A 27,523-nucleotide genomic window follows, 5' to 3' on the forward strand; every position below is an offset into this window, starting at 1 on the left:
GCTAGTTACCTGTTTATTAGAATACAGTTTAACACAGGCTAGTTACCTGTTTATTAGAATACAGTTTAACACAGGCTAGTTACCTGTTTATTAGAATACAGTTTAACACAGGCTAGTTACCTGTTTATTAGAATACAGTTTAACACAGGCTAGTTACCTGTTTATTAGAATACAGTTTAACACAGACTAGTTACCTGTTTATTATAATACAGTTTAACACAGGCTAGTTACCTGTTTATTAGGGAATACAGTTTAACACAGGCTAGTTACCTGTTTATTAGGGAATACAGTTTAACACAGGCTAGTTACCTGTTTATTAGAATACAGTTTAACACAGGCTAGTTACCTGTTTATTAGGGAATACAGTTTAACACAGGCTAGTTACCTGTTTATTAGGGAATACAGTTTAACACAGGCTAGTTACCTGTTTATTAGGAGAATACAGTTTAACACAGGCTAGTTACCTGTTTATTAGGGAATACAGTTTAACACAGGCTAGTTACCTGTTTATTAGGAGAATACAGTTTAACACAGGCTAGTTACCTGTTTATTAGGGGAATACAGTTTAACACAGGCTAGTTACCTGTTTATTAGAATACAGTTTAACACAGGCTAGTTACCTGTTTATTAGGGGAATACAGTTTAACACAGGCTAGTTACCTGTTTATTAGAATACAGTTTAACACAGGCTAGTTACCTGTTTATTAGAATACAGTTTAACACAGGCTAGTTACCTGTTTATTAGAATACAGTTTAACACAGGCTAGTTACCTGTTTATTAGAATACAGTTTAACACAGGCTAGTTACCTGTTTATTAGGGGAATACAGTTTAACACAGGCTAGTTACCTGTTTATTAGGGGAATACAGTTTAACACAGGCTAGTTACCTGTTTATTAGAATACAGTTTAACACAGGCTAGTTACCTGTTTATTAGGGCAATACAATATGTTTTAAACATGAGAAAGCCTGTGGCTAAAGGACATGCCATTGGTCACTTCCTGGTTTGGTAAATGATGATTCGCTCACTGAGTTAATGACGTTTGTAAATACCAATCAGAATGAAAGAAACCACAAACTAAAGACAAACACTTTATTATCATTTTATTTTAATACAACATATTCCCCTTCAATGCAGCCGTTGTCCAGTTTCTACAACACTAAAACAAGCAAACACATCATAAAGAACCAAAACAGAGAAAATACATGTTTTTTTTTTTAAAAAGCAACGAACGTTTAAAGAAATAGTCTCGGAATAAAAAGCTAGCTAGTTCTAAAACGATAGTCTTAAAGACGAAACCCTGAAACTATTGAGTTTGAGAGATGAAATATACTGTAAGAAAGATGAAATATACTGTAAGAAAGATGAAATATACGGTAAGAAAGTGAACTCGATTCAAAGAGAGACATTCATGGTTTGAAGCCGATGGAAACATGGCACCATGTCAGATTATTTGCCCAGTATGTGTTTTGTCTAATCACGGTCTGCAAGGTGAAGGTATGGTATATCACAGACCAGTATGTGTTTTGTCTAATCACGGTCTGCAAGGTGAAGGTATGGTATATCACAGGCCAGTATGTGTTTTGTCTAATCACGGTCTGCAAGGTGAAGGTATGGTATATCACAGACCAGTATGTGTTTTGTCTAATCACGGTCTGCAAGGTGAAGGTATGGTATATCACAGACCAGTATGTGTTTTGTCTAATCACGGTCTGCAAGGTGAAGGTATGGTATATCACAGACCAGTATGTGTTTTGTCTAATCACGGTCTGCAAGGTGAAGGTATGGTATATCACAGGCCAGTATGTGTTTTGTCTAATCACGGTCTGCAAGGTGAAGGTATGGTATATCACAGACCAGTATGTGTTTTGTCTAACCACGGTCTGCAAGGTGAAGGTATGGTATATCACAGACCAGTATGTGTTTTGTCTAATCACGGTCTTGGTGCTGACGTTTTCCTTTACGGTGGGTGTTTCATTCAATTCCAGAGCAACTCTTGCATCAGTATTTCACAGTGCAACTCCACATGTTAAAACCAAAGCAAGGTGAAGGTATGGTATATCACAGGTCTATGAACAGTCTCAGGGCAGATTTAAAACCAAAGCAAGGTGAAGGTATGGTATATCACAGGTCTATGAACAGTCTCAGGGCAGATTTAAAACCAAAGCAAGGTGAAGGTATGGTATATCACAGGTCTATGAACAGTCTCAGGGCAGATTTAAAACCAAAGCATGGTGAAGGTATGGTATATCACAGGTCTATGAACAGTCTCAGGGCAGATTTAAAACCAAAGCAAGGTGAAGGTATGGTATATCACAGATCTATATACAGTCTCAGGGCAGGCCAGGTTTGACAGTGAACAGAGCATTCTGATCTAGTCATCTGTAAACACACATCAGACAAATCTCTGTTGAAGGGGATCACCTCACGACCTCCATAGCTATAATAAGAGTAAAAGCATGTTTCTCTCTCATCATCCCCAATGACAACACACACACCCCCTCAGAACATATCAAAGATAAGAGAGGACAGCCTCTGTCGAAAGGGCCTGGGGTTAAGCCTGTGGTTAGGGGTCCGAGTTCTGGGTTCAGGGTTTGGTCCCGACTGTAAGGGGGGGGGGGGGCTTAGGGGATAGTGACCCTGGAAGCGTCTCAAATGGCACTCTATTCCCTCTATAGTGCACTACTTTAGACCAGAGCCCTATAGAACCCTATTCCCTATATAGTGCACTACTTTAGACCAGAGCCCTATAGAACCCTATTCCCTATATAGTGCACTACTTTAGACCAGAGCCCTATGGCACCCTATTCCCTCTATAGTGCACTACTTTAGACCAGGACCCATAGCGCTCTGGTCAAAGTAGTGGACTATATAGAGTAGGATGTAATTTGGGATACATCTCATGTTGTGGGCCTGTTGACCACCCGGCTGGCCCGGTGGTCTACTGGTCCTGTTGACCACCCCGCCTGGCCCGGTGGTCTACTGGACCTGTTGACCACACCGCCTGGCCCGGTGGTCTACTTAGCCTGTTGACCACCCCGCCTGGCCCGGTGGTCTACTGGGCCTGTTGACCACCCCGCCTGGCCCGGTGGTCTACTGGACCTGTTGACCACCCCGCCTGGCCCGGTGGTCTACTGGTCCTGTTGACCACACCGCCTGGCCCGGTGGTCTACTGGACCTGTTGACCACACCGCCTGGCCCGGTGGTCTACTGGACCTGTTGACCACCCCGCCTGGCCCGGTGGTCTACTGGACCTGTTGACCACCCCGCCTGGCCCGGTGGTCTACTGGACCTGTTGACCACACCGCCTGGCCCGGTGGTCTACTGGACCTGTTGACCACACCGCCTGGCCCGGTGGTCTACTGGTCCTGTTGACCACCCCCGCCTGGCCCGGTGGTCTACTGGGCCTGTTGACCACACCGCCTGGCCCGGTGGTCTACTTAGCCTTGGTTTTCTCCTCGTAGGTTCCGGCGTTCTTGTAGGAGCCGACGTATCCCGTTTCCTCCACCAGCTCCTCCCGCCCGCCCTTACCCCTCCCCTTCCCGCTCTCGTCGAAGCGCTCTTTGTGGGAGCCTGTGTACTTGGTGGTGTCCGTCAGTCTGTCCACTGCGGCTGTCTTCGCCATTTTCTGTGGGGGAGGGGGCGGCGGCGACAGTATCAGAAACCATGTTGTCATGTTGGTGAGCTAAACCAATACAGTTATGTTTTTTAATGATAAACTGCTACTGTAGGTTTTCTTGACAAACTGAGGAAGTTCCCGCTGTCCTCCAGCGTTGGGATCACAACAGCTCTGAAGGTTCTAGAATCTGAATGTTATACACAGGAGGATACAGCTGGAGGTGGATAGGTAGAACCGCTCCCTAAAGAAGGTCCCTAGACTCTGAATGTTATACACAGGAGGAAACAGCTGGAGGTGGATAGGTAGAACCCTAAAGAAGGTCCCTAGAATCTGAATGTTATACACAGGAGGAAACAGCTGGAGGTGGATAGGTAGAACCGCTCCCTAAAGAAGGTCCCTAGACTCTGAATGTTATACACAGGAGGAAACAGCTGGAGGTGGATAGGTAGAACCCTAAAGAAGGTCCCTAGAATCTGAATGTTATACACAGGAGGAAACAGCTGGAGGTGGATAGGTAGAACCCTAAAGAAGGTCCCTAGAATCTGAATGTTATACACAGGAGGAAACAGCTGGAGGTGGATAGGTAGAACCCTAAAGAAGGTCCCTAGAATCTGAATGTTATACACAGGAGGAAACAGCTGGAGGTGGATAGGTAGAACCGCTCACTAAAGAAGGTCCCTAGAATCTGAATGTTATACACAGGAGGAAACAGCTGGAGGTGGATAGGTAGAACCCTAAAGAAGGTCCCTAGAATCTGAATGTTATACACAGGAGGAAACAGCTGGAGGTGGATAGGTAGAACCGCTCCCTAAAGAAGGTCCCTAGACTCTGAATGTTATACACAGGAGGAAACAGCTGGAGGTGGATAGGTAGAACCCTAAAGAAGGTCCCTAGAATCTGAATGTTATACACAGGAGGAAACAGCTGGAGGTGGATAGGTAGAACCGCTCCCTAAAGAAGGTCCCTAGAATCTGAATGTTATACACAGGAGGAAACAGCTGGAGGTGGATAGGTAGAACCGCTCACTAAAGAAGGTCCCTTGGTTCTGAAGGTCCCTAGAATCTGAATGTTATACACAGGAGGAAACAGCTGGAGGTGGATAGGTAGAACCGCTCACTAAAGAAGGTCCCTAGAATCTGAATGTTATACACAGGAGGAAACAGCTGGAGGTGGATAGGTAGAACCCTAAAGAAGGTCCCTAGAATCTGAATGTTATACACAGGAGGAAACAGCTGGAGGTGGATAGGTAGAACCCTAAAGAAGGTCTCCCTAGAATCTGAATGTTATACACAGGAGGAAACAGCTGGAGGTGGATAGGTAGAACCCTAAAGAAGGTCCCTAGAATCTGAATGTTATACACAGGAGGAAACAGCTGGAGGTGGATAGGTAGAACCCTAAAGAAGGTCCCTAGAATCTGAATGTTATACACAGGAGGGAACAGCTGGAGGTGGATAGGTAGAACCCTAAAGAAGGTCCCTAGAATCTGAATGTTATACACAGGAGGAAACAGCTGGAGGTGGATAGGTAGAACCCTAAAGAAGGGATTACTTTAACTCAATTATAAGTCAAAAAACCAACAGCCACTCTTAGATAAAGAGGTTGAACTCAGGTTCAATTCACAGCATGACAACAGCCAGCCAGTGTTAACAAATTATTGTGTTTGGAGAAAAAAAACAACCTTAGGTAAGACACGCACGCACGCACGCACGCACGCACGCACGCACGCACGCACGCACACACACACACACACACACACACACACTCACACACGACACACAGACACACCTCACCGATGAAGCCAATCTCTTATAATGGATATGATGTCATGAACGTGAGTTGGCTCAGAGCGAGCCAGAGCACTGAGACGGTTTGGAGAGCTGAGTACATTCACTGTATTCACTCAGGCACGTCTAAACAACCTCCTTGACTTCAGATCGGCGTGATAAACACACCGTCCTCCTCCACAACTGTCCTTATCTACCCTCAAGTGACAGCGGACCACTTTGCCAGGCCTTATCCCCATATTCATGTATGTACATAATCTTACCACACACTTGAAGCTGGGTTTTAGAACAAGACCGTGTTTATTTAGCTGGATAACATGTCAATAATTAAAGTTGATTGGTTGTAGTAGTAGTAGTGGTAGTAGTAGTAGTAGTACCAGTAGTAGTAGCGTAGTAGTAATATTAGTACCATTAGTAGAAGTAGCATAGTAGTAGTAGTAGTAGTATTAGTAATAGTAGTACCAGTAGTAGTAATATTAGTACCAGTAGTAGTAGTGTAGTAGTAATATTAGTACCAGTAGTAGTAGTAGTGGTATAGTAGTAGTAGTAGTAGTAGTAGTAGTATAGTAGCAGTAGTAGTATTAGTAGTAACAGTAGTAGCAGCAGTAGCAGTATAGTAGTAGTAGTAGCAGCAGTTGCAATGTAGTAGCATAGTAATAGTAGTAGTAGTATATTTGTAGTAGTAGTGTAGTAGCAGTAGTAGTAGTAGTAGTAGTGTAGTAGTAATAGCAGTACCAGTAGTAGTAGTATAGTAGTAGTAGTAGTAGTAGTAGTAGTAGTAGTAGTAGTGGTAGTAGTAGTAGTGGTGGTAGTAGTAGTAGTAGTGGTGGTAGTAGTAGTAGTATAGTAGCAGTAGTAGTAACAGTAGTACTAGTAGTAGTAGTAGTGTAGTAGTAGTGGTAGTAGTAGTGGTAGTAGTAGTAGTAGTAGTAGTAGTAGCAGCAGTTGCAATGTAGTAGCATAGTAATAGTAGTAGTAGTATAGTAGTAGTAGAAGTAGTAGTAGTAAGTAGTAGTAGTAGTAGTATAGCAGTAGTATATTAGTAGAGTAGTAGTAGTGTAGTAGTAGTATATTAGTAGTAGTAGTAGTATAGTAGTAGTATATTAGTAGCAGCAGTATATTAGTAGTAGTGTAGTAGTAGTATATTAGTAGTAGTATAGTAGTAGTATATTAGTAGCAGCAGTATATTAGTAGTAGTAGTAGTAGTAGTAGTAGTATTTTAGTAGTAGTGGTGTATTTGTAGTAGTAGTGTATTTGTAGTAGTATATTATTATTATTGTAAGTAGTGGTAGTAGTTGTAGTGTAGTAGTAGTAGTAGTAGTAGTATTTTAGTAGTAGTGGTGTATCTGTAGTAGTATATTATTAGTAGTAGTAGTGTATCTGTCGTACCGTGACTCCTACGTTGGTGGGCTCCTTGCCCTCTATCGGCTTGTAGACAGACGTTAGGGCCTAGTAGTATAGTAGTAGTAGTAGTATATTAGTAGTAGTAGTGTATTATTAGTAGTATATTATTATTAGTAGTAGTGTATCTGTCGTACCGTGACTCCTACGTTGGTGGGCTCCTTGCCCTCTATCGGCTTGTAGACAGACGTTAGGGCCTAGTAGTATAGTAGTAGTAGTAGTATATTAGTAGTAGTAGTGTATCTGTCGTACCGTGACTCCTACGTTGGTGGGCTCCTTGCCCTCTATCAGCTTGTAGACAGACGTTAGGGCCTCCTCTTTGCTCTGACCTTTAAACCTCTTAGGGCCAGCTCCTCCAGGGCTCTCTGGAATTCCTCGTAGGTGATCACCCGGGACGTCTTCGCTCTGCAACGTTTCCACAACACTGTTCTGAAGTGGATTTATAATCTACTACTGTCAGAAAACAACACTGTTCTGAGGTGGATTTATAATCTACTACTGTCAGAAAACAACACTGTTCTGAGGTGGATTTATAATCTACTACTGTCAGAAAACAACACTGTTCTGAAGTGGATTTATAATCTACTACTGTCAGAAAACAACACTGTTCTGAAGTGGATTTATAATCTACTACTGTCAGAAAACAACACTGTTCTGAAGTGGATTTATAATCTACTACTGTCAGAAAACAACAGATTTATAATCTACTACCGTCAGAAAACAACACCGTTCCACAACACTGTTCTGAAGTGGATTTATAATCTACTACTGTCAGAAAACAACACTGTTCCACAACACTGTTCTGAAGTGGATTTATAATCTACTTCTGTCAGAAAACAACACTGGTCCACAACACTGTTCTGAAGTGGATTTATAATCTACTACTGTCAGAAAACAACACTGTTCTGAAGTGGATTTATAATCTACTACTGTCAGAAAACAACACTGTTCTGAAGTGGATTTATAATCTACTACTGTCAGAAAACAACACTGTTCTGAAGTGGATTTATAATCTACTACTGTCAGAAAACAACAGCCGTTCCACAACACTGTTCTGAAGTGGATTTATAATCTACTACTGTCAGAAAACAACACTGTTCTGAAGTGGATTTATAATCTACTACTGTCAGAAAACAACACTGTTCTGAGGTGGATTTATAATCTACTACTGTCAGAAAACAACACTGTTCTGAGGTGGATTTATAATCTACTACTGTCAGGAAACAACACTGTTCTGAAGTGGATTTATAATCTACTACTGTCAGAAAACAACAGCCGTTCCACAACACTGTTCTGAAGTGGATTTACTCAAGTATTATCAGAACTAGTATAAGTATATAATAATAATAATGGGCCAATTGCAACCAACATTGGCCACTATTTTATCGCCAGCTGATCTCTCTTAAACCATGGAAAGGTTCATTTTATATGGCCCAGTGCCCCGGGTGGGTGGAGATTACCCTTAAGGACCAATGGAATGGTCTAAAAATGAGCAAACTCCGCCACACCGGGGCACTGGGCCATACAAAACAAACTCGCCCATGCTTTAAGAGAGACCAGTTGAGGATAATCTAGCGGCTAATGTTAGTTGCAATTGGTACCATAAATAATAATCAGCATCATCGTAATATATTAGTTGGTTGTTATTAAAACTGGGCCATACAAAACATGATTTCAGAGCGCCTAATGTTGGTTACAATTTGTCCCATAAATAATAATCATCATCATCGTAATAGATGAATGTAATTACATTGATAATTATGTTTTTTTTTGTTGTCGTTTGGTCGCTATTAAAACTCACTTGACTTTCGTGAAAACGATATCCACGTCAGTGCCGGTGACATTCTTGCCGTCGGTGATCTTGCAGTCTTTACACAGTTTAGCCCAGTTCTTCCCGTTCATCTCCTTCCCTGTGGCCTTGGTGTCTCCGTGGATCGCGAACTTCTTAAAGGAGTTCATCAGCCGCTCCAGATCTGTGCTCTCCGCCATCTCGAAGAAGAATATCTACCAAAATAAGACATTATACATATTTGTCTGACACTTAAAGCAGGTTTAAATAAATAAATAAATAAGCAGGTGTATTTAAAGCTGCCTGATTACAAAACAGGACAACAAGACTCATCGCTGCTGTTCTAATACCCATACTCACATACTGTATACTACATACTTAATGAGAATATACTATTAGTACATTTTAGTATACTATAAAGGAAGAGTATCATTCCAGTTGAGCATACTTAAAAAAAATTATAGAGTTTCGCCTGTCCAACCGGATGTTGATGCTGTTGCTATGCAACGTCTTGCTAGCGTATTAGCTGTTGCTATGCAACGTCTTGCTAGCGTATTAGCATAACAAATGACCAGCTAGACGTTTTACAATTTCCGGGGTGTGTTCGTAAATTCATTCCGGGGGGGTGTGTCCGGAAGAGCGTTCAGAGGGCCCTGCCATAGGAGTAGGGTTCAACGGCAGTCAAGCACCCAAGCTAACTGGCTAACGTTGGCTAGCTACTTAAAAAATATATATATATTTTGTATTTTATTTTAATTTCACATATTTTATTGATAGTGGAAAACAGTAATCTTGCAGGATAAAAATGTCGTCTGAAATCATCGGTCATCATTTCTTGTTCTTGGTTACACTGGCGGTTGTAGTGGATGATTGACCGCCTAGCTGACCATGATACTCTCCCAAGCAGCTGCTCAGCCTGTTTTCATGTTATCCAGAGACTTGGTGAATGTAATTGTGTTCCTGGCAACAATTTTATATATCTTCTTTTTTTATTTGTTTTGCCTACGTTTAATGACAACGGCCAAAGCTTATTGAAACGCACAACGACTATACCACTTAGCTAAGAATGATGTGAATCATCAAGTCAATAAACGTTGGTTAATTAGATCAGCAGATCGTTAATATACTGCCTGGCAAGTTTGATCTATTAGGAGCCAATTAACGTTAGGTACCTAGCTAACATACCGGTACATACTGCTGTAATGTTATGCAGTTCGTAAGGACAGCGTAGATAATAAGTTGTCAGCCAACATGACGTGGTACAAAACTTATTTTAAAAGTTGTTACTATATTACATTGTGTAACAGTATAACTTTAGACCGTCCCCTCGCCCATACCCGGGCTCGAACCAGGGACCCTCTGCACACATCAACAACAGTCACCCACGAAGCATCGTTACCCATCGCTCCACAAAAGCCGCGGCCCTTGCAGAGCAAAGGGAACCAACCGCTACTTCAAGGTCTCAGAGCAAGTGACATCACCGATTGAAACGCCATTAGCGCGCACCGCCGCTAACTAGCTAGCCATTTCACATCCGTTACAATTGCTCAATAAAAATAAAATAAAAACATTTGTCAGAATTAGTTAAAGCAATGAATTTGTCTCCGCTCTCCTCGGCTGTATATTTTCCGCCATTTTCTAAAATCTGAAAACGTAGTGAAGCATACACACGTTTTCTGAAGAATTGCATTATGGGTCCTTAAAAGCACGGATATAGTGTCCACTGCATGTATACTTCGTATTTTGGCGAATTTAGTACGACATCTGGGAACTTTTTGGCATATAAACAATATCCATACTATGACCAATGAGCATACTATATACTCTATTCACCTCACAGATAGTACAGTTAGTGGGGTTAGTATGAGTATTGGAACAGCTTTAAGACTTTCTATAATGGATGTTGCATAGTATTGTATTCATTTGAATGGTATATGACATGCATACTTGATCCCGTGGTAAATACCTTGTCAACGACTAAAGAACGTGTCAAAGTTGACTGATTTATTGTGTTAGTTTTGTACTACTAATAGTGTCTGTCTCATGCTCCAGATGAACCCTCGGGACTTTAAAATGAATATCACATGTCCTCTAACTCGACTCTATTTGACCTCTCAGACCTTCCCCTTCAGGGATCTGGGTTCACACAATCTGTTGAAAGGATTCCTTTTTTTAAATAAAGAGAGCAGAAGAGGAGAGGAGGAGGGAAGAGGAGGAGAGAGGAGGGAAGAGGAGGAGAGGGGGAGAGAAGAGAGAAGCGATGAGGAGGAGGAGAAGGGGGAGAGAAGAGAGGAGGGAAGAGGAGGAGAGAAGAGGAGGAGAGGAGGGAAGAGGAGGAGAGAAGAGGAGGAGTAGGGGGAGAGAAGAGATGAGAGAGGAGGGAAGAGGAGGAGAGAGGAGAGGAGAGAGGAGGGAAGAGGAGGAGGAGGAGAGAAGAGGAGAGAAGAGGAGGAGGGGGAGAGAGGAGAGAAGAGGGGGAGAGAAGAGAGGAGCGATGAGGAGGAGGAGAAGGGGGAGAGAAGAGGAGGAGAGAAGAGGAGGAGGAGGAGAGAGGAGAGGAGAGAAGAGGAGAGAAGAGAGGAGGGAAGAGGAGGAGAGAAGAGAGGAGGGAAGAGGAGGAGGAGAAGAGGGAGAGAAGAGAGGAGAGGGGAGGGAAGAGGAGGAGGAGAAGAGGGAGAGAAGAGAGGAGAGGGGAGGGAAGAGGAGGAGGGAAGGGACTGGAGGAGAGGTCAAGGAGAGGAGAGAAGAAGAGAGGAGAGAACAGCATGTGTCTAACAGAACCCCTCCAGGAGAGAACATCATGTGTCTACAGAACCCCTCCAGGAGAGAACATCATGTGTCTAACAGAACCCCTCCAGGAGAGAACATCATGTGTCTAACAGAACCCCTCCAGGAGAGAACATCATGTGTCTAACAGAACCCCTCCAGGAGAGAACATCATGTGTCTACAGAACCCACCCAGGAGAGAACATCATGTGTCTAACAGAACCCACCCAGGAGAGAACATCATGTGTCTAACAGAACCCCTCCAGGAGAGAACATCATGTGTCTACAGAACCCACCCAGGAGAGAACATCATGTGTCTAACAGAACCCACCCAGGAGAGAACATCATGTGTCTAACAGAACCCCTCCAGGAGAGAACATCATGTGTCTACAGAACCCACCCAGGAGAGAACATCATGTGTCTAACAGAACCCACCCAGGAGAGAACATCATGTGTCTACAGAACCCCTCCAGGAGAGAACATCATGTGTCTACAGAACCCCTCCAGGAGAGAACATCATGTGTCTAACAGAACCCCTCCAGGAGAGAACATCATGTGTCTAACAGAACCCACCCAGGAGAGAACATCATGTGTCTAACAGAACCCCTCCAGGAGAGAACATCATGTGTCTAACAGAACCCACCCAGGAGAGAACAGAACCCCTCCAGGAGAGAACATCATGTGTCTACAGAACCCACCCAGGAGAGAACAGAACCCCTCCAGGAGAGAACATCATATGTCTGCAGAACCCACCCAGGAGAGAACATCATGTGTCTACAGAACCCACCCAGGAGGGAACATCATGTGTCTAACAGAACCCCTCCAGGAGAGAACATCATGTGTCTACAGAACCCACCCAGGAGGGAACATCATGTGTCTAACAGAACCCACCCAGGAGGGAACATCATATGTCTACAGAACCCACCCAGGAGAGAACATCATGTGTCTACAGAACCCACCCAGGAGAGAACATCATGTGTCTACAGAACCCACCCAGGAGGGAACATCATGTGTCTAACAGAACCCACCCAGGAGGGAACATCATATGTCTACAGAACCCACCCAGGAGAGAACATCATGTGTCTACAGAACCCACCCAGGAGAGAACATCATGTGTCTACAGAACCCACCCAGGAGGGAACATCATGTGTCTAACAGAACCCCTCCAGGAGAGAACATCATATGTCTACAGAACCCACCCAGGAGAGAACATCATGTGTCTACAGAACCCCTCCAGGAGAGAACATCATGTGTCTAACAGAACCCCTCCAGGAGAGAACATCATGTGTCTAACATAACGCCTCCAGGAGAGAACATCATGTGTCTACAGAACCCCTCCAGGAGAGAACATCATGTGTCTACAGAACCCCTCCAGGAGAGAACATCATGTGTCTACAGAACCCCTCCAGGAGAGAACATCATGTGTCTAACAGAACCCCTCCAGGAGAGAACAGAACCCACCCAGGAGAGAACATCATGTGTCTACAGAACCCCTCCAGGAGAGAACATCATGTGTCTACAGAACCCCTCCAGGAGAGAACATCATGTGTCTACAGAACCCCTCCAGGAGAGAACATTATGTGTCTACAGAACCCACCCAGGAGAGAACATCATGTGTCTACAGAACCCCTCCAGGAGAGAACATCATGTGTCTACAGAACCCACCCAGGAGAGAACATCATGTGTCTAACATAACGCCTCCAGGAGAGAACATCATGTGTCTAACAGAACCCCTCCAGGAGAGAACATCATGTGTCTAACAGAACCCCTCCAGGAGAGAACATCATGTGTCTAACAAAACCCCTCCAGGAGAGAACATCATGTGTCTAACAGAACCCCTCCAGGAGAGAACATCATGTGTCTACAGAACCCACCCAGGAGAGAACATCATGTGTCTAACAGAACCCCTCCAGGAGAGAACATCATGTGTCTAACAGAACCCCTCCAGGAGAGAACATCATGTGTCTAACAGAACCCCTCCAGGAGAGAACATCATGTGTCTAACAGAACCCACCCAGGAGAGAACATCATGTGTCTACAGAACCCCTCCAGGAGAGAACATCATGTGTCTACAGAACCCCTCCAGGAGAGAACATCATGTGTCTAACAGAACCCCTCCAGGAGAGAACATCATGTGTCTAACAGAACCCACCCAGGAGAGAACATCATGTGTCTACAGAACCCACCCAGGAGAGAACATCATGTGTCTAACAGAACCCCTCCAGGAGAGAACATCATGTGTCTAACAGAACCCCTCCAGGAGAGAACATCATGTGTCTAACAGAACCCACCCAGGAGAGAACATCATGTGTCTACAGAACCCCTCCAGGAGAGAACATCATGTGTCTAACAGAACCCACCCAGGAGGGAACATCATGTGTCTACAGAACCCACCCAGGAGGGAACATCATGTGTCTAACAGAATCCCTCCAGGAGAGAACATCATGTGTCTACAGAACCCACCCAGGAGGGAACATCATGTGTCTAACAGAACCCCTCCAGGAGAGAACATCATGTGTCTACAGAACCCCTCCAGGAGAGAACATCATGTGTCTACAGAACCCCTCCAGGAGAGAACATCATGTGTCTACAGAACCCACCCAGGAGAGAACATCATGTGTCTACAGAACCCCTCCAGGAGAGAACATCATGTGTCTACAGAACCCCTCCAGGAGAGAACAGAACCCACGCTCTGTACATTTACATTTAAGTCATTTAGCAGATGCTCTTATCCAGTTATGTAGTTCTCTGTAGTTATGAAGTGCTCTGTAGTGCTCTGTATTTATGTAGTTCTCTGTAGTTATGTAGTGCCCTGTAGTTATGTAGTTCTCTGTAGTGCCCTGTAGTTATGTAGTGCTCTGTAGTTATGTAGTGCTCTGTAGTTATGTAGTGCTCTGTAGTGCTCTGTAGTTATGTAGTGCTCTGTAGTTCTCTGTAGTTATGTAGTTCTCTGTAGTTATGTAGTGCTCTGTAGTTATGAATGTATGCACACATGACTGTAAGTCGCTTTGGATAAAAGCGTCTGCTAAATGGCATATATTATTATTATTATTATTATTAGTTATGTAGTGCCCTGTAGTGCTCTGTAGTTCTCTGTAGTTATGTAGTGCTCTGTAGTTATGTAGTGCTCTGTAGTCATGTAGTGCTCTGTAGTTATGTCGTGCTCTGTAGTTCTCTGTAGTTATGTAGTTCTCTGTAGTTATGTAGTGCTCTGTAGTTATGTAGTGCTCTGTAGTTATGTAGTTCTCTGTAGTTATGTAGTGCCCTGTAGTTATGTAGTGCTCTGTAGTTATGTAGTGCTCTGTAGTTATGTAGTGCTCTGTAGTCATGTAGTGCTCTGTAGTTATGTAGTGCTCTGTAGTTATGTAGTGCTCTGTAGTGCCCTGTAGTTATGTAGTGCTCTGTAGTCATGTAGTGCTCTGTAGTTATGTAGTTCTCTGTAGTTATGTAGTGCTCTGTAGTTATGTAGTGCTCTGTAGTTCTCTGTAGTGCTCTGTAGTGGTCTGTAGTTATGTAGTGCTCTGTAGTTATGTAGTTCTCTGTAGTGCTCTGTAGTTATGTAGTGCTCTGTAGTTCTCTGTAGCGCTCTGTAGTTATGTAGTGCTCTGTAGTTATGTAGTTCTCTGTAGTGCTCTGTAGTTATGTAGTGCTCTGTAGTGCTCTGTAGTGCCCTGTAGTGATGTAGTGCTCTGTAGTTCTCTGTAGTGCCCTGTAGTTATGTAGTGCTCTGTAGTTCTCTGTAGTGCTCTGTAGTTATGTAGTGCTCTGTTGTGCTCTGTAGTGCCCTGTAGTGATGTAGTGCTCTGTAGTTCTCTGTAGTTATGTAGTGCTCTGTAGTTATGTAGTTCTCTGTAGTTATGTAGTGCTCTGTAGTTATGTAGTTCTCTGTAGTTATGTAGTTCTCTGTAGTTATGTAGTGCTCTGTAGTTATGTAGTTCTCTGTCGTTATGTAGTGCTCTGTAGTTATGTAGTGCTCTGTAGTGCTCTGTAGTTATGTAGTGCTCTGTAGTTATGTAGTTCTCCGTAGTTATGTAGTTCTCTGTAGTTATGTAGTTCTCTGTAGTGCTCTGTAGTTATGTAGTTCTCTGTAGTTATGTAGTTCTCTGTAGTGCTCTGTAGTTATGTAGTGCTCTGTAGTTATGTAGTGCTCTGTAGTTATGTAGTTCTCTGTAGTGCTCTGTAGTTATGTAGTGCTCTGTAGTTATGTAGTTCTCTGTAGTTATGTAGTTCTCTGTAGTGCTCTGTAGTTATGTAGTTCTCTGTAGTGCTCTGTAGTTATGTAGTGCTCTGTAGTTATGTAGTTCTCTGTAGTGCTCTGTAGTTATGTAGTGCTCTGTAGTTATGTAGTTCTCTGTAGTTATGTAGTTCTCTGTAGTGCTCTGTAGTTATGTAGTGCTCTGTAGTTATGTAGTGCTCTGTAGTTATGTAGTTCTCTGTCGTTATGTAGTGCTCTGTAGTGCTCTGTAGTTATGTAGTGCTCTGTAGTGCTCTGTAGTTATGTAGTGCTCTGTAGTTATGTAGTTCTCTGTAGTTATGTAGTTCTCTGCCAGTTGTTATGGGACTAGTGAAGTTGATATTTGATAGTGGATGTGGTTTAGAGTGAACAGCCAGTCAGCAGGGACTAGATGAGGAGGTGTAGCTGAAACAGTGGGTGGGCTTGGAGAGAATTCAGCTCTCTCTACACCAGCTGCTTCCACTCTAGAAAACTTCCTCCACGAGGCCATTCGTTTTGCAGCAATCACAATACATACAGATCAAATCACATATTACAAACCGCAGGATCAAGCTAGCAAAGGACAGCAAGCGAGTGGCATGGTGAAGGGCCTGTGTTTTTACCAGACGGCCATGACCCAGAGGGATTTACAGGAGCTATTGGAGTTAAGTGCCTTGCTTATGGGCACATTGGCAGGTTATTCACCTAGTCGGCTCTGGGATTTGAACCAGTAACCTTTCGGTTACTTGCCCAACCGGTCTTAACCGCTTGGCTACGTGTGTGTGTGTGTGTGTGTGTGTGTGTGTGTGTGTGTGTGTGATATTGCAGAAATGACTCTATTAGTTTGCGCTGCCTAGCAATAACAATAATAATAGTGTGTGTAATGAACTGTTCTTGTGTATGAGGTGCTGTGTGGGTGAGGGGGTGAAGCTCAGGCCAGGGACAGACAGACAGACAGACAGACAGACAGACAGACAGACAGACAGACAGACAGGCAGACAGACAATGGTCTGTCTGTCCCTGAGCTGCAGGATGCAATGCTGTCTGCAGGATGCAATGCTGTCTGTCTGTCTGTCTGTCTGTCTGTCTGCCTGCCTGCCTGCCTGCCTGCCTGCCTGCCTGCCTGCCTGCCTGCCTGCCTGCCTGCCTGTCTGTCTGTCTGTCTGTCTGTCTGTCTGTCTGTCTGTCTGACAGAGCATTGACATCCTACAGCCAGAGAGTAGAAAGAGCACATTGAGACAGAGACAGTATGTCCCAAATGGCCCCGTATTCCCTGTACTGTATAGTGCACTACGATAGGGTCCTGGTCAAAAAGGTAGTGCACTATACAGGCAATAGGGAACCATTTGGGCTCTTCCTAAGCACCCAGCGGTCCGAACGTTTAGAGAACCTCTCCGTTGTGAAGAACCAGCTGGTCCGTTAGACTCGGTCCCTATGGAGAACTAGAGACACCGCTGTGTCCTAAGGACTGCGTCACTCCAGGTACTGTAGGCTACAATGCATCACAAGGTTTTCATTCAAATCCCATTCAATTGGGGCGGCAGGTAGCCTAGTGGCTATTGCGTTGGCCCGGTAACCGTAAAAGTTGTTGGATCGAATCCCCGAGCTGACAAGGTAAAAAAAAATCTGTTGTTCTGCCCCTGAACAGGCAGTTAACCCCACTGTTCCTAGACCAGTTAACCCCACTGTTCCTAGACCAGTTAACCCCACTGTTCCTAGACCAGTTAACCCCACTGTTCCTAGACCAGTTAACCCCACTGTTCCTAGACCAGTTAACCCACTGTTCCTAGACCAGTTAACCCACTGTTCCTAGACCAGTTAACCCACTGTTCCTAGACCAGTTAACCCGCTGTTCCTAGACCAGTTAAACCCACTGTTCCTAGACCAGTTAACCCACTGTTCCTACCAGTTAACCCACTGTTCCTAGACCAGTTAACCCACTGTTCCTAGACCAGTTAACCCACTGTTCCTAGACCAGTTAACCCACTGTTCCTAGACCAGTTAACCCACTGTTCCTAGACCAGTTAACCCACTGTTCCTAGACCAGTTAACCCACTGTTCCTAGACCAGTTAACCCACTGTTCCTAGACCAGTTAACCCACTGTTCCTAGACCAGTTAACCCACTGTTCCTAGACCAGTTAACTCACTGTTCCTAGACCAGTTAACCCACTGTTCCTAGACCAGTTAACCCACTGTTCCTAGACCAGTTAACCCACTGTTCCTAGACCAGTTAACCCACTGTTCCTAGACCAGTTAACTCACTGTTCCTAGACCAGTTAACTCACTGTTCCTAGACCAGTTAACCCACTGTTCCTAGGCCAGTTAACCCCACTGTTCCTAGACCAGTTAACCCCACTGTTCCTAGACCAGTTAACCCACTGTTCCTAGACCAGTTAACCCACTGTTCCTCGACCAGTTAACCCACTGTTCCTAGACCAGTTAACCCACTGTTCCTAGACCAGTTAACCCACTGTTCCTAGACCAGTTAACCCACTGTTCCTAGACAAGTTAACCCACTGTTCCTAGACAAGTTAACCCACTGTTCCTAGACAAGTTAACCCACTGTTCCTAGACCAGTTAACCCACTGTTCCTAGACCAGTTAACCCACTGTTCCTAGACCAGTTAACCCACTGTTCCTAGGCCAGTTAACCCACTGTTCCTAGACCAGTTAACCCACTGTTCCTAGACCAGTTAACCCACTGTTCCTATGCCAGTTAACCCACTGTTCCTAGGCCAGTTAACCCACTGTTCCTAGACCAGTTAACCCACTGTTCCTAGACCAGTTAACCCACTGTTCCTAGACCAGTTAACCCCACTGTTCCTAGGCCAGTTAATCCACTGTTCCTAGGCCAGTTAACCCACTGTTCCTAGACCAGTTAACCCACTGTTCCTAGGCCAGTTAACCCACTGTTCCTAGACCAGTTAACCCACTGTTCCTAGGCCAGTTAACCCCACTGTTCCTAGGTCAGTTAATCCACTGTTCCCAGGCCGTCATTGGAAATAAGAATTTGTTCTTAACTGATGAACTGAAATGGCAGTATTTCTCTGCTACTAATGTAAAGTACACAGTGAGGAACTGAAATGGCAGTATTCCTCTGCTACTAATGTAAAGTACACGGTCAGGAACTGAAATGGCAGTATTCCTCTGCTACTAATGTAAAGTACACAGTGAGTAACTGAAATGGCAGTATTCCTCTGCTACTAATGTAAAGTACATGGTGAGGAACTGAAATGGCAGTATTTCTCTGCTACTAATATTAAGTACTTGGTAGTTTTGTAGATACACTACATGACCATAAGTATGGCGTTGCGGATGGTGGTCTTCGGCTTGTGAAACCCATTTCATGAGGCTCCCGACGAACAGTTATTGTGCTGACGTTTACTTCCAGAGGCCGTTTGGAACTCGGTAGTGAGTGTTGTAACCGGGGACAACCGCACTTCAGCACTCGGCGATCCCGTTCTTGTGGCCTACCACTTCGAGGCTGAGCCGTTGTTGCTCCTAGGCGTTTCCACTTCACAATAACAGCACTTACAGTTGACCGGAGGCAGCTCTAGCAGGGCAGAAACCTGACGAACTGAGTTGTCTATGGAGACTGCATGGGCTGTGTGCTTGATTTTATACACCTGACAGCAACGGGTGAGGCTGAAATAGACACGAATCCACATTCTTCTAGTGTACAGTATATGTCATAGCAAGTTTACATCTATGTCTGTGGTGCAGTCTGGTCATACACACACACACGCACGCACGCAGACACGCAGACACGCAGACACACACACACGCAGACACACACACGCAGACACGCAGACACACACACACGCACACACACACACACACACACACACACACACACACACCCGCGCACACATGCACACACAGACACGCACACGCAGACACACACACAGACACACGCACGCGCACACACACAGACACATGCACGCGCACACACAGACACACGCACGTGCACACACACACGCACACACACACACACACCCGCGCACACATGCACACACACACACAGACACGCACACGCAGACACACACCCGCGCACACACACGCACGCACACACACCCCGCGCACACACACGCAGACACACACACAATATCATTCATCTAGTCTGGTTGTCCTCGCTGCAGGTATTCTCGGTATTGACCACAGTCTGAGCACCAGACAAGCATGGTGTTAGTGGTAGTGTGGACAGCAACAGACCCCGCTGCCAGTAGTGCACTAAATAAGGGAAAGGGTGTCATTTGTGACGCCGTGTTTATTTATTCTGTTTATGTTCTGCTTGGCTGTCCGTGTTCTGCTCAAGATGTCTGAACTGGGTCTGGTTGGTTCTGGTTGGTTCTGAACTGGGTCTGGTTGGTTCTGGTTGGGTCTGGTTGGGTCTGAACTGGGTCTGGTTGGGTCTGGTTGGGTCTGAACTGGGTCTGGTTGGGTCTGGTTGGGTCTGGTTGGGTCTGAACTGGGTCTGGTTGGGTCTGGTTGGGTCTGGTTGAGTCTGAACTGGTTGAGTCTGAACTGGGTCTGGTTGGTTCTGGTTGGTTCTGGTTTACATTTACATTTACATTTAAGTCATTTAGCAGACGCTCTTATCCAGAGCGACTTACAAATTAGTGCATACACCTTATGACAACCAGTGGAACAGCCACTTGCATCTAAATCTTGTTGGGGGGAGAGGGGGGGTGAGAAGGATTACTTACCCTTACTTACCCTATCTAGGTATTCCTTGAAGAGGTGGGGTTTCAGGTGTCTCCGGAAGGTGGTGATTGACTCCGCTGTCCTGGCGTCGTGAGGAGTTTGTTCCACCATTGGGGGCCAGAGCAGCGAACAGTTTTGACTGGGCTGGCGGGAACTGTACTTCCTCAGTGGTAGGGAGGCGAGCAGGCCAGAGGTGGATGAACGCAGTGCCCTTGTTTGGGTGTAGGGCCTGATCAGAGCCTGGAGGTACTGAGGTGCCGTTCCCCTCACAGCTCCGTGGCGAGCACCATGGTCTTGTAGCGGATGCGAGCTTCAACTGGAAGCCAGTGGAGAGAGCGGAGGAGCGGGGTGACGTGAGAGAACAGGAAGGTTGAACACCAGACGGGCTGCGGCGTTCTGGATGAGTTGTAGGGTTTAATGGCACAGGCAGGGAGCCCAGCCAACAGCGAGTTGCAGTAATCAAGACGGGAGATGACAAGTGCCTGGATTAGGACCTGCGCCGCTTCCTGTGTGAGCAGGGTCGTACTCGGCGGATGTTGTAGAGCATGAACCTGCAGGAACGGGACACCGCCTTGATGTTAGTTGAGAACGTCAGGGTGTTGTCCAGGATCACGCCAAGGTTCTTAGCGCTCTGGGAGGAGGACACAATGGAGTTGTCAACCGTGATGGCGAGATCATGGAGCGGGCAGTCCTTCCCGGGAGGAAGAGGAGCTCCGTCTTGCTGAGGTTCAGCTTGAGGTGGTGATCCGTCATCCACACTGATATGTCTGCCAGACATGCAGAGATGCGATTCGCCACCTGGTCATCAGAAGGGGGAAAGAGAAGATTAATTGTGTGTCGTCTGCATAGCAATGATAGGAGAGACCATGTGAGGTTATGACAGAGCCAAGTGACTTGGTGTATAGCGAGAATAAGAGGGCCTAGAACAGAGCCCTGGGGACACCAGTGGTGAGAGCGCGTGGTGAGGAGACAGATTCTCGCCACGCCACCTGGTAGGAGCGACCTGTCAGGTAGGACGCAATCCAAGCGTGGGCCGCGCCGGAGATGCCCAACTCGGAGAGGGTGGAGAGGAGGATCTGATGGTTCACAGTATCGAAGGCAGCCGATAGGTCTAGAAGGATGAGCAGAGGAGAGAGAGTTAGCTTTAGCAGTGCGGAGCGCCTCCGTGATACAGAGAAGAGCAGTCTCAGTTGAATGACTAGTCTTGAAACCTGACTGATTTGGATCAAGAAGGTCATTCTGAGAGAGATAGCGGTAGAGCTGGCCAAGGACGGCACGCTCAAGAGTTTTGGAGAGAAAAGAGAGAAGGGATACTGGTCTGTAGTTGTTGACATCGGAGGGATCGAGTGTAGGTTTTTCAGAAGGGTGCAACTCTCGCTCTCTTGAAGACGGGAGGGACGTAGCCAGCGGTCAGGGATGAGTTGATGAGCGAGGTAAGGTAAGGGAGAAGGTCTCCGGAAATGGTCTGGAGAAGAGAGGAGGGGATAGGGTCAAGCGGGCAGGTTGTTGGGCGGCCGGCCGTCACAAGACGCGAGATTTCATCTGGAGAGAGAGGGGAGAAAGAGGTCAGAGCATAGGGTAGGGCAGTGTGAGCAGAACCAGCGGTGTCGTTTGACTTAGCAAACGAGGATCGGATGTCATCGACCTTCTTTCAAAATGGTTGACGAAGTCATCTGCAGAGGGAGGAGGGAGGGGGGAGGATTCAGGAGGGAGGAGAAGGTGGCAAAGAGCTTCCTAGGGTTAGAGGCAGATGCTTGGAATTTAGAATGGTAGAAAGTGGCTTTAGCAGCAGAGACAGAGGAGGAAAATGTAGAGAGGAGGGAGTGAAAGGATGCCAGGTCCGCAGGGAGGCGAGTTTTCCTCCATTTCCGCTCGGCTGCCCGGAGCCCTGGTTGGTTCCGTTTGGGTCTGAACTGGGTCTGGTTGGGTCTGGTTGGGTCTGAACTGCACTAAATAAGGGGAAAGGGTGTCATTTGTGACGCCGTGTTTATTTATTCTGTTTATGTTCTGCTTGGCTGTCCGTGTTCTGCTCAAGATGTCTGAACTGGGTCTGGTTGGGTCTGGTTGGGTCTGAACTGGGTCTGGTTGGTTCTGAACTGGGTCTGGTTGGTTCTGGTTGGTTCTGAACTGGGTCTGGTTGGTTCTGGTTGGGTTTGGTTGGGTCTGAACTGGGTCTGGTTGGTTCTGGTTGGGTCTGAACTGGGTCTGGTTGGTTCTGAACTGGGTCTGGTTGGTTCTGGAGTTCATCGTCCCTCAGCGTATAACGTCTGTCTGCAGGGCTGTTGGAAACGGACCCGTGTATAATTCTACAGTAGCAGCATCCTAATGTGACACGCGGTAATATAATAACAATATATATGTTATATGGCCACTTACAGTTATATCCAATACAGGTGCTGTTCATCCCAAAGTGATTTACAGTAAGGGCAGTGAGTCTGTTCATCCCAAAGTGATTTACAGTAAGGGCAGTGAGTCTGTTCATCCCAAGTGATTTACAGTAAGGACGGTGAGTCTGGTCATCCAAAGTGATTTACAGTAAGGACAGTGAGTCTGTTCATCCCAAAGTGATTTACAGTAAGGACAGTGAGTCTGTTCATCCCAAGTGATTTACAGTAAGGACAGTGAGTTCTTTCATCCAAAGTGATTTACAGTAAGGGCAGTGAGTCTGTTCATCCAAAGTGATTTACAGTAAGCGCTCTCACCACTGGTGTCCCCCAGGGCTCTGTTCTAGGCCCTCTCCTATTCTCGCTATACACCAAGTCACTTGGCTCTGTCATAACCTCACATGGTCTCTCCTATCATTGCTATGCAGACGACACACAATTAATCTTCTCCTTTCCCCCTTCTGATGACCAGGTGGCGAATCGCATCTCTGCATGTCTGGCAGACATATCAGTGTGGATGACGGATCACCACCTCAAGCTGAACCTCGGCAAGACGGAGCTGCTCTTCCTCCCAGGGAAGGACTGCCCGTTCCATGATCTCGCCATCACGGTTGACAACTCCATTGTGTCCTCCTCCCAGAGCGCTAAGAACCTTGGCGTGATCCTGGACAACACCCTGTCGTTCTCAACTAACATCAAGGCGGTGGCCCGTTCCTGTAGGTTCATGCTCTACAACATCCGCAGAGTGCGACCCTGCCTCACACAGGAAGCGGCGCAGGTCTAATCCAGGCACTTGTCATCTCCGTCTTGATTACTGCAACTCGCTGTTGGCTGGGCTCCCTGCCTGTGCCATTAAACCCCCTACAACTCATCCAGAACGCCGCAGCCGTCTGGTGTTCAACCTTCCCAAGTTCTCCCACGTCACCCCCACTCCTCCGCTCTCTCCACTGGCTTCCAGTTGAAGCTCGCATCCGCTACAAGACCATGGTGCTTGCCTACGGAGCTGTGAGGGGAGCACGGCACCTCAGTACCTCAGGCTCTGATCAGGCCCTACACCCAAACAAGGGCACTGCGTTCATCCACCTCTGGCCTGCTAGCCTCCCTACCACTGAGGAAGTACAGTTCCCGCTCAGCCCAGTCAAAACTGTTCGCTGCTCTGGCCCCCAATGGTGGAACAAACTCCCTCACGACGCCAGGACAGCGGAGTCAATCACCACCTTCCGGAGACACCTGAAACCCCACCTCTTCAAGGAATACCTAGGATAGGATAAGTAATCCTTCTCACCCCCCTTTAAGATTTAGGATGCACTATTGTAAAGTGACTGTTCCACTGGATGTCATAAAGGTGAATGCACCAATTTGTAAAGTCGCTCTGGATAAGAGTGGCTGCTAAATGACTTAAATGTAAATGTTAAATGTGAGTCTGTTCATCCAAAGTGATTTACAGTAAGGATAGTGAGTCTTCTTATCTAAAGTGATTTACAGTAAGGATTGTGAGTCTGCTCATCTCCAGTGATTTACACCCTGTGTATAGCCTCACATTGACTCTGTACCGGTACCCCCTGTATATAGCCTCCACATTGACTCTGTACCGTAATACCCTGTATATAGCCTCCCACATTGACTCTGTACCGTAACACCCTGTATATAGCCTCCACATTGACTCTGTACCGTAACACCCTGTATATAGCCTCCACATTGACTCTGTACCGGTACCCCCTGTATATAGCCTCCACATTGACTCTGCACCGGTACCCCTGTATATAGCCTCCACATTGACTCTGGCCGTAACACCCTGTATATAGCCTCCACATTGACTCTGTACCGTAATACCCTGTATATAGCCTCACATTAACTCTGTACCGGTACACCCTGTATATAGCCTCCACATTGACTCTGTACTGTAATACCCTGTATCTAGCCTCCACATTGACTCTGTACCGTAATACCCTGTATATAGCCTCCACATTGACTCTGTACCGTAACACCCTGTATATAGCCTCCACATGGACTCTGTACCGTAACACCCTGTATATAGCCTCCACATTGACTCTGTGCCGTAATACCTGTATATAACCTCCACATGGACTCTGTACCGTAACACCCTGTACATAGCCTCCACATTGACTCTGTACCGTAATACCCTGTATATAGCCTCCACATTGACTCTGTACCGTAATACCCTGTATATAGCCTCCCACATTGTTATTTAATGGTGTTAATTTTTTCTTACTTACTTTTTAAAACTCTGCATTGTTGGTTAAGTTCTCGTAAGTAAGTAGGAAGTAAAAGCATGGTCCACACCTGTTGTATTATTCGGCGCATGTGACCTATAATGGGGCGGCAGGGTAGCCTAGGTTAGAGTGGAGGGGCGCAGGGTAGCCTAGTGGTTAGAGTGGAGGGGCGGCAGGGTAGCCTAGTGGTTAGGTGGAGGGGCGGCAGTGTAGCCTAGTGGTTAGAGTGGAGGGCGGGCAGGTAGACTAGTGGTTAGAGTGGAGGGGCGGCAGGGTAGCCTAGTGGTTAGAGTGGAGGGGCGGCAGGGTAACCTAGTGGTTAGAGTGGAGGAGGCAGGGTAGCCTAGTGGTTAGAGGGAGGGGCGGGTGTAGCCTAGTGGTTAGAGTGGAGGGGCGGCAGGGTAACCTAGTGGTTAGAGTGGAGGGGCGGCAGGGTAGCCTAGTGGTTAGAGTGGAGGGGCGGCAGGGTAGCCTAGTGGTTAGAGTGGAGGGGCGGCAGGGTAGCCTAGTGGTTAGGTGGAGGGGCAGCAGGGTAGCCTAGTGGCTAGAGTGGAGGGGCGGCAGGGCAACCTAGTGGTTAGAGTGGAGGGGGCAGGGTAGCCCTAGTGGTTAGAGTGGAGGGGCGGCAGTGTAGCCTAGTGGATTTAGGTGGAGAGGGCGGCAGGGTAGCCTAGTGGTTAGAGTGGAGGGGCGGCAGGGTAGCCTAGTGGTTAGAGTGGAGGGCGGCAGGGTAGCCTAGTGGTTAGAGTGGGAGGGGCGGCAGGGTAGCCTAGTGGTTAGAGTGGAGGGGGCGTGGCCTAGTGGTTAGAGTGGAGGGGCGGCAGGGTAGCCTAGTGGTTAGAGTGGAGGGCGGCAGGGTAGCCTCAGTGGTTAGAGTGGAGGGCGGCAGGTAGACTAGTGGTTAGAGTGGGAGGGGCAGGTAGACTAGTGGTTAGAGTGGAGGGGCTGCAGGGTAGCCTAGTGGTTAGAGTGGAGGGGCGGCAGGGTGGCACAAAGTGGTTAGAGTGGAGGGCGGCAGGGCAGCCTGGTGGTTAGAGTGGAGGGCGGCAGTGTAGCCTAGTGGTTAGAGTGGGAGGGCGGCAGGGTAGCCTAGTGGTTAGAGTGGAGGGGCGGCAGGGTAGCCTAGTGGTTAGAGTGGAGGGGCGGCAGGGTAGCCTAGTGGTTAGAGGGAGCGGCAGGGGTAGCCTAGTGGTTTAGAGTGGAGGGCGGCAGGGTGGCCTAGTGGTTAGAGGGGAGGGGCGGCAGGGTAGCCTAGTGGTTAGAGTGGAGGCGGCAGGGTAGCCTAGTGGTTAGAGTGGAGGGCGGCAGTGTGGCCTGGTGGTTAGAGTGGAGGGCGCAGGTAGACTAGTGGTTAGAGTGGAGGGCGGCAGGGTAGCCTAGTGGTTAGAGTGGAGGCGGCAGGGTAGCCTAGTGGTTAGAGGGAGGGGCGGCAGGGTAGCCCCTGAGTGGTTAGAGTGGAGGGCGGCAGGGTAGACTAGTGGTTGAGCGTTGGACTGGTAACCGAAAGGTTGCAAGATCAAACCCCCGAGGCTGATAAAGAATTTTAAATCTGTCGTTCTGCCCCTGAACAGGCAGTTAACCCACTGTTCCTATGGGCCGTCATTGAAAATAAGAATTTGTTCTTAACTTACTTTTCTAGTTAAATAAAGGTAAATAAAATTTGATTTGGACAGCAAAAATATTCTAATTACGATGCAGATAATACATTTTATTTAACTGAACATTTTTATCCAAAAGCCATATTACTAGAGTCACCTAGATCTCACCCCTAGATTCACCTAGAGTCGCCCTAGAGTCACCTAGATTCACCCTGGAGTCACCCTAGATTCACCTCTGGAGTCACCCTAGAGTCACCCTAGAGTCACCCCAGAGTCACCCTGGAGTTCAATGGCTCCTGAGGCACCCTAGCACCTCAGAGTCGCCCTCTAGAGTCGCCTAGAGTCGCCCTAGAGTCGCCCCTAGAGTCACCCTAAAGTCACCCTAGAGTCACCCTAAAGTCATCCTAAAGTCACCCTAAAGTCATCCTAGAGTCACCCTAAAGTCATCCTAGAGTCACCCTCACTACCTCAATTACAGTTACAATCACTCCCCCCTCCCCGGTACTGTTATACTTTTTACAATGACAAAATCAGCAGGTCAGAAATTAGACTACGTTTGATATTTCACTAATATCAATTTCTTCTCTATTTGTTATGTTAATATCAATGAATGTGTCGCACCATAGCAATGCCACAGGAACATAACATGGTATCTTAGCAACACAACAAGCCGCTCCACCCATTCGCTGAGTCGCAGATGTAGGAGGATTGTAACAGGAACGGCATTGTTGAGCAGTAAAAACACTAAAAACACCCAGCTGTGTTGATAATACATTACTAATGTTAGGATTGTTGTGCATATAGCCTACAAGGATCTAGCATACCGAGAGAGAGAGACACACACACACACACACACACACGACACAGACACAGACACACACGCACACACGCACACACACACACACACACACACACACACACACACACAGGTAATCTACGGCCTACATTACAGTTACCCACTTACCCAGCAGTAGTAGTAACAGTAGCAGTAGCAAAGCCCCAGATCTCCCAGAGCCCTCAGAGCCCCCAGA

At 46.6% G+C, this 27,523-nt stretch overlaps 1 protein-coding gene and 2 long non-coding RNA genes across 11 annotated transcripts; 2 read left to right on the forward strand and 1 right to left on the reverse strand.

Moving 5' to 3' along the window:
* Positions 1-1,400: 1,400 nt before the first annotated feature.
* LOC127923075 (uncharacterized) lies at positions 1,401-2,036 on the forward strand. Its single transcript, XR_008113203.1, has 3 exons — positions 1,401-1,548; positions 1,606-1,776; positions 1,891-2,036. It is a non-coding gene; the product is annotated as an uncharacterized LOC127923075 (long non-coding RNA).
* A 434-nt stretch (positions 2,037-2,470) lies between these two features.
* On the reverse strand, positions 2,471-27,523 carry LOC127923074 (tubulin polymerization-promoting protein family member 3-like). The gene is given in 5 exon segments (XM_052507004.1): positions 2,471-3,628; positions 7,057-7,148; positions 7,151-7,209; positions 8,606-8,808; positions 27,457-27,523. Coding segments are annotated over 4 exon segments (531 nt in total). The 5' UTR covers positions 8,794-8,808; positions 27,457-27,523; the 3' UTR covers positions 2,471-3,436.
* LOC127923076 (uncharacterized) lies at positions 3,683-5,284 on the forward strand. Of its 9 annotated transcripts, none has more exons than XR_008113212.1 (5): positions 3,683-3,982; positions 4,057-4,219; positions 4,294-4,406; positions 4,481-4,623; positions 5,067-5,284. It is a non-coding gene; the product is annotated as an uncharacterized LOC127923076 (long non-coding RNA). The 9 variants fall into 9 exon arrangements; XR_008113207.1 differs by having other exon boundaries at positions 4,481-4,549; positions 4,929-5,284; XR_008113211.1 differs by having other exon boundaries at positions 4,481-4,549.

The sequence above is a fragment of the Oncorhynchus keta genome, unplaced genomic scaffold, assembly GCF_023373465.1.
Source record: "Oncorhynchus keta strain PuntledgeMale-10-30-2019 unplaced genomic scaffold, Oket_V2 Un_contig_2821_pilon_pilon, whole genome shotgun sequence".
Lineage (NCBI taxonomy): Eukaryota > Metazoa > Chordata > Actinopteri > Salmoniformes > Salmonidae > Oncorhynchus > Oncorhynchus keta.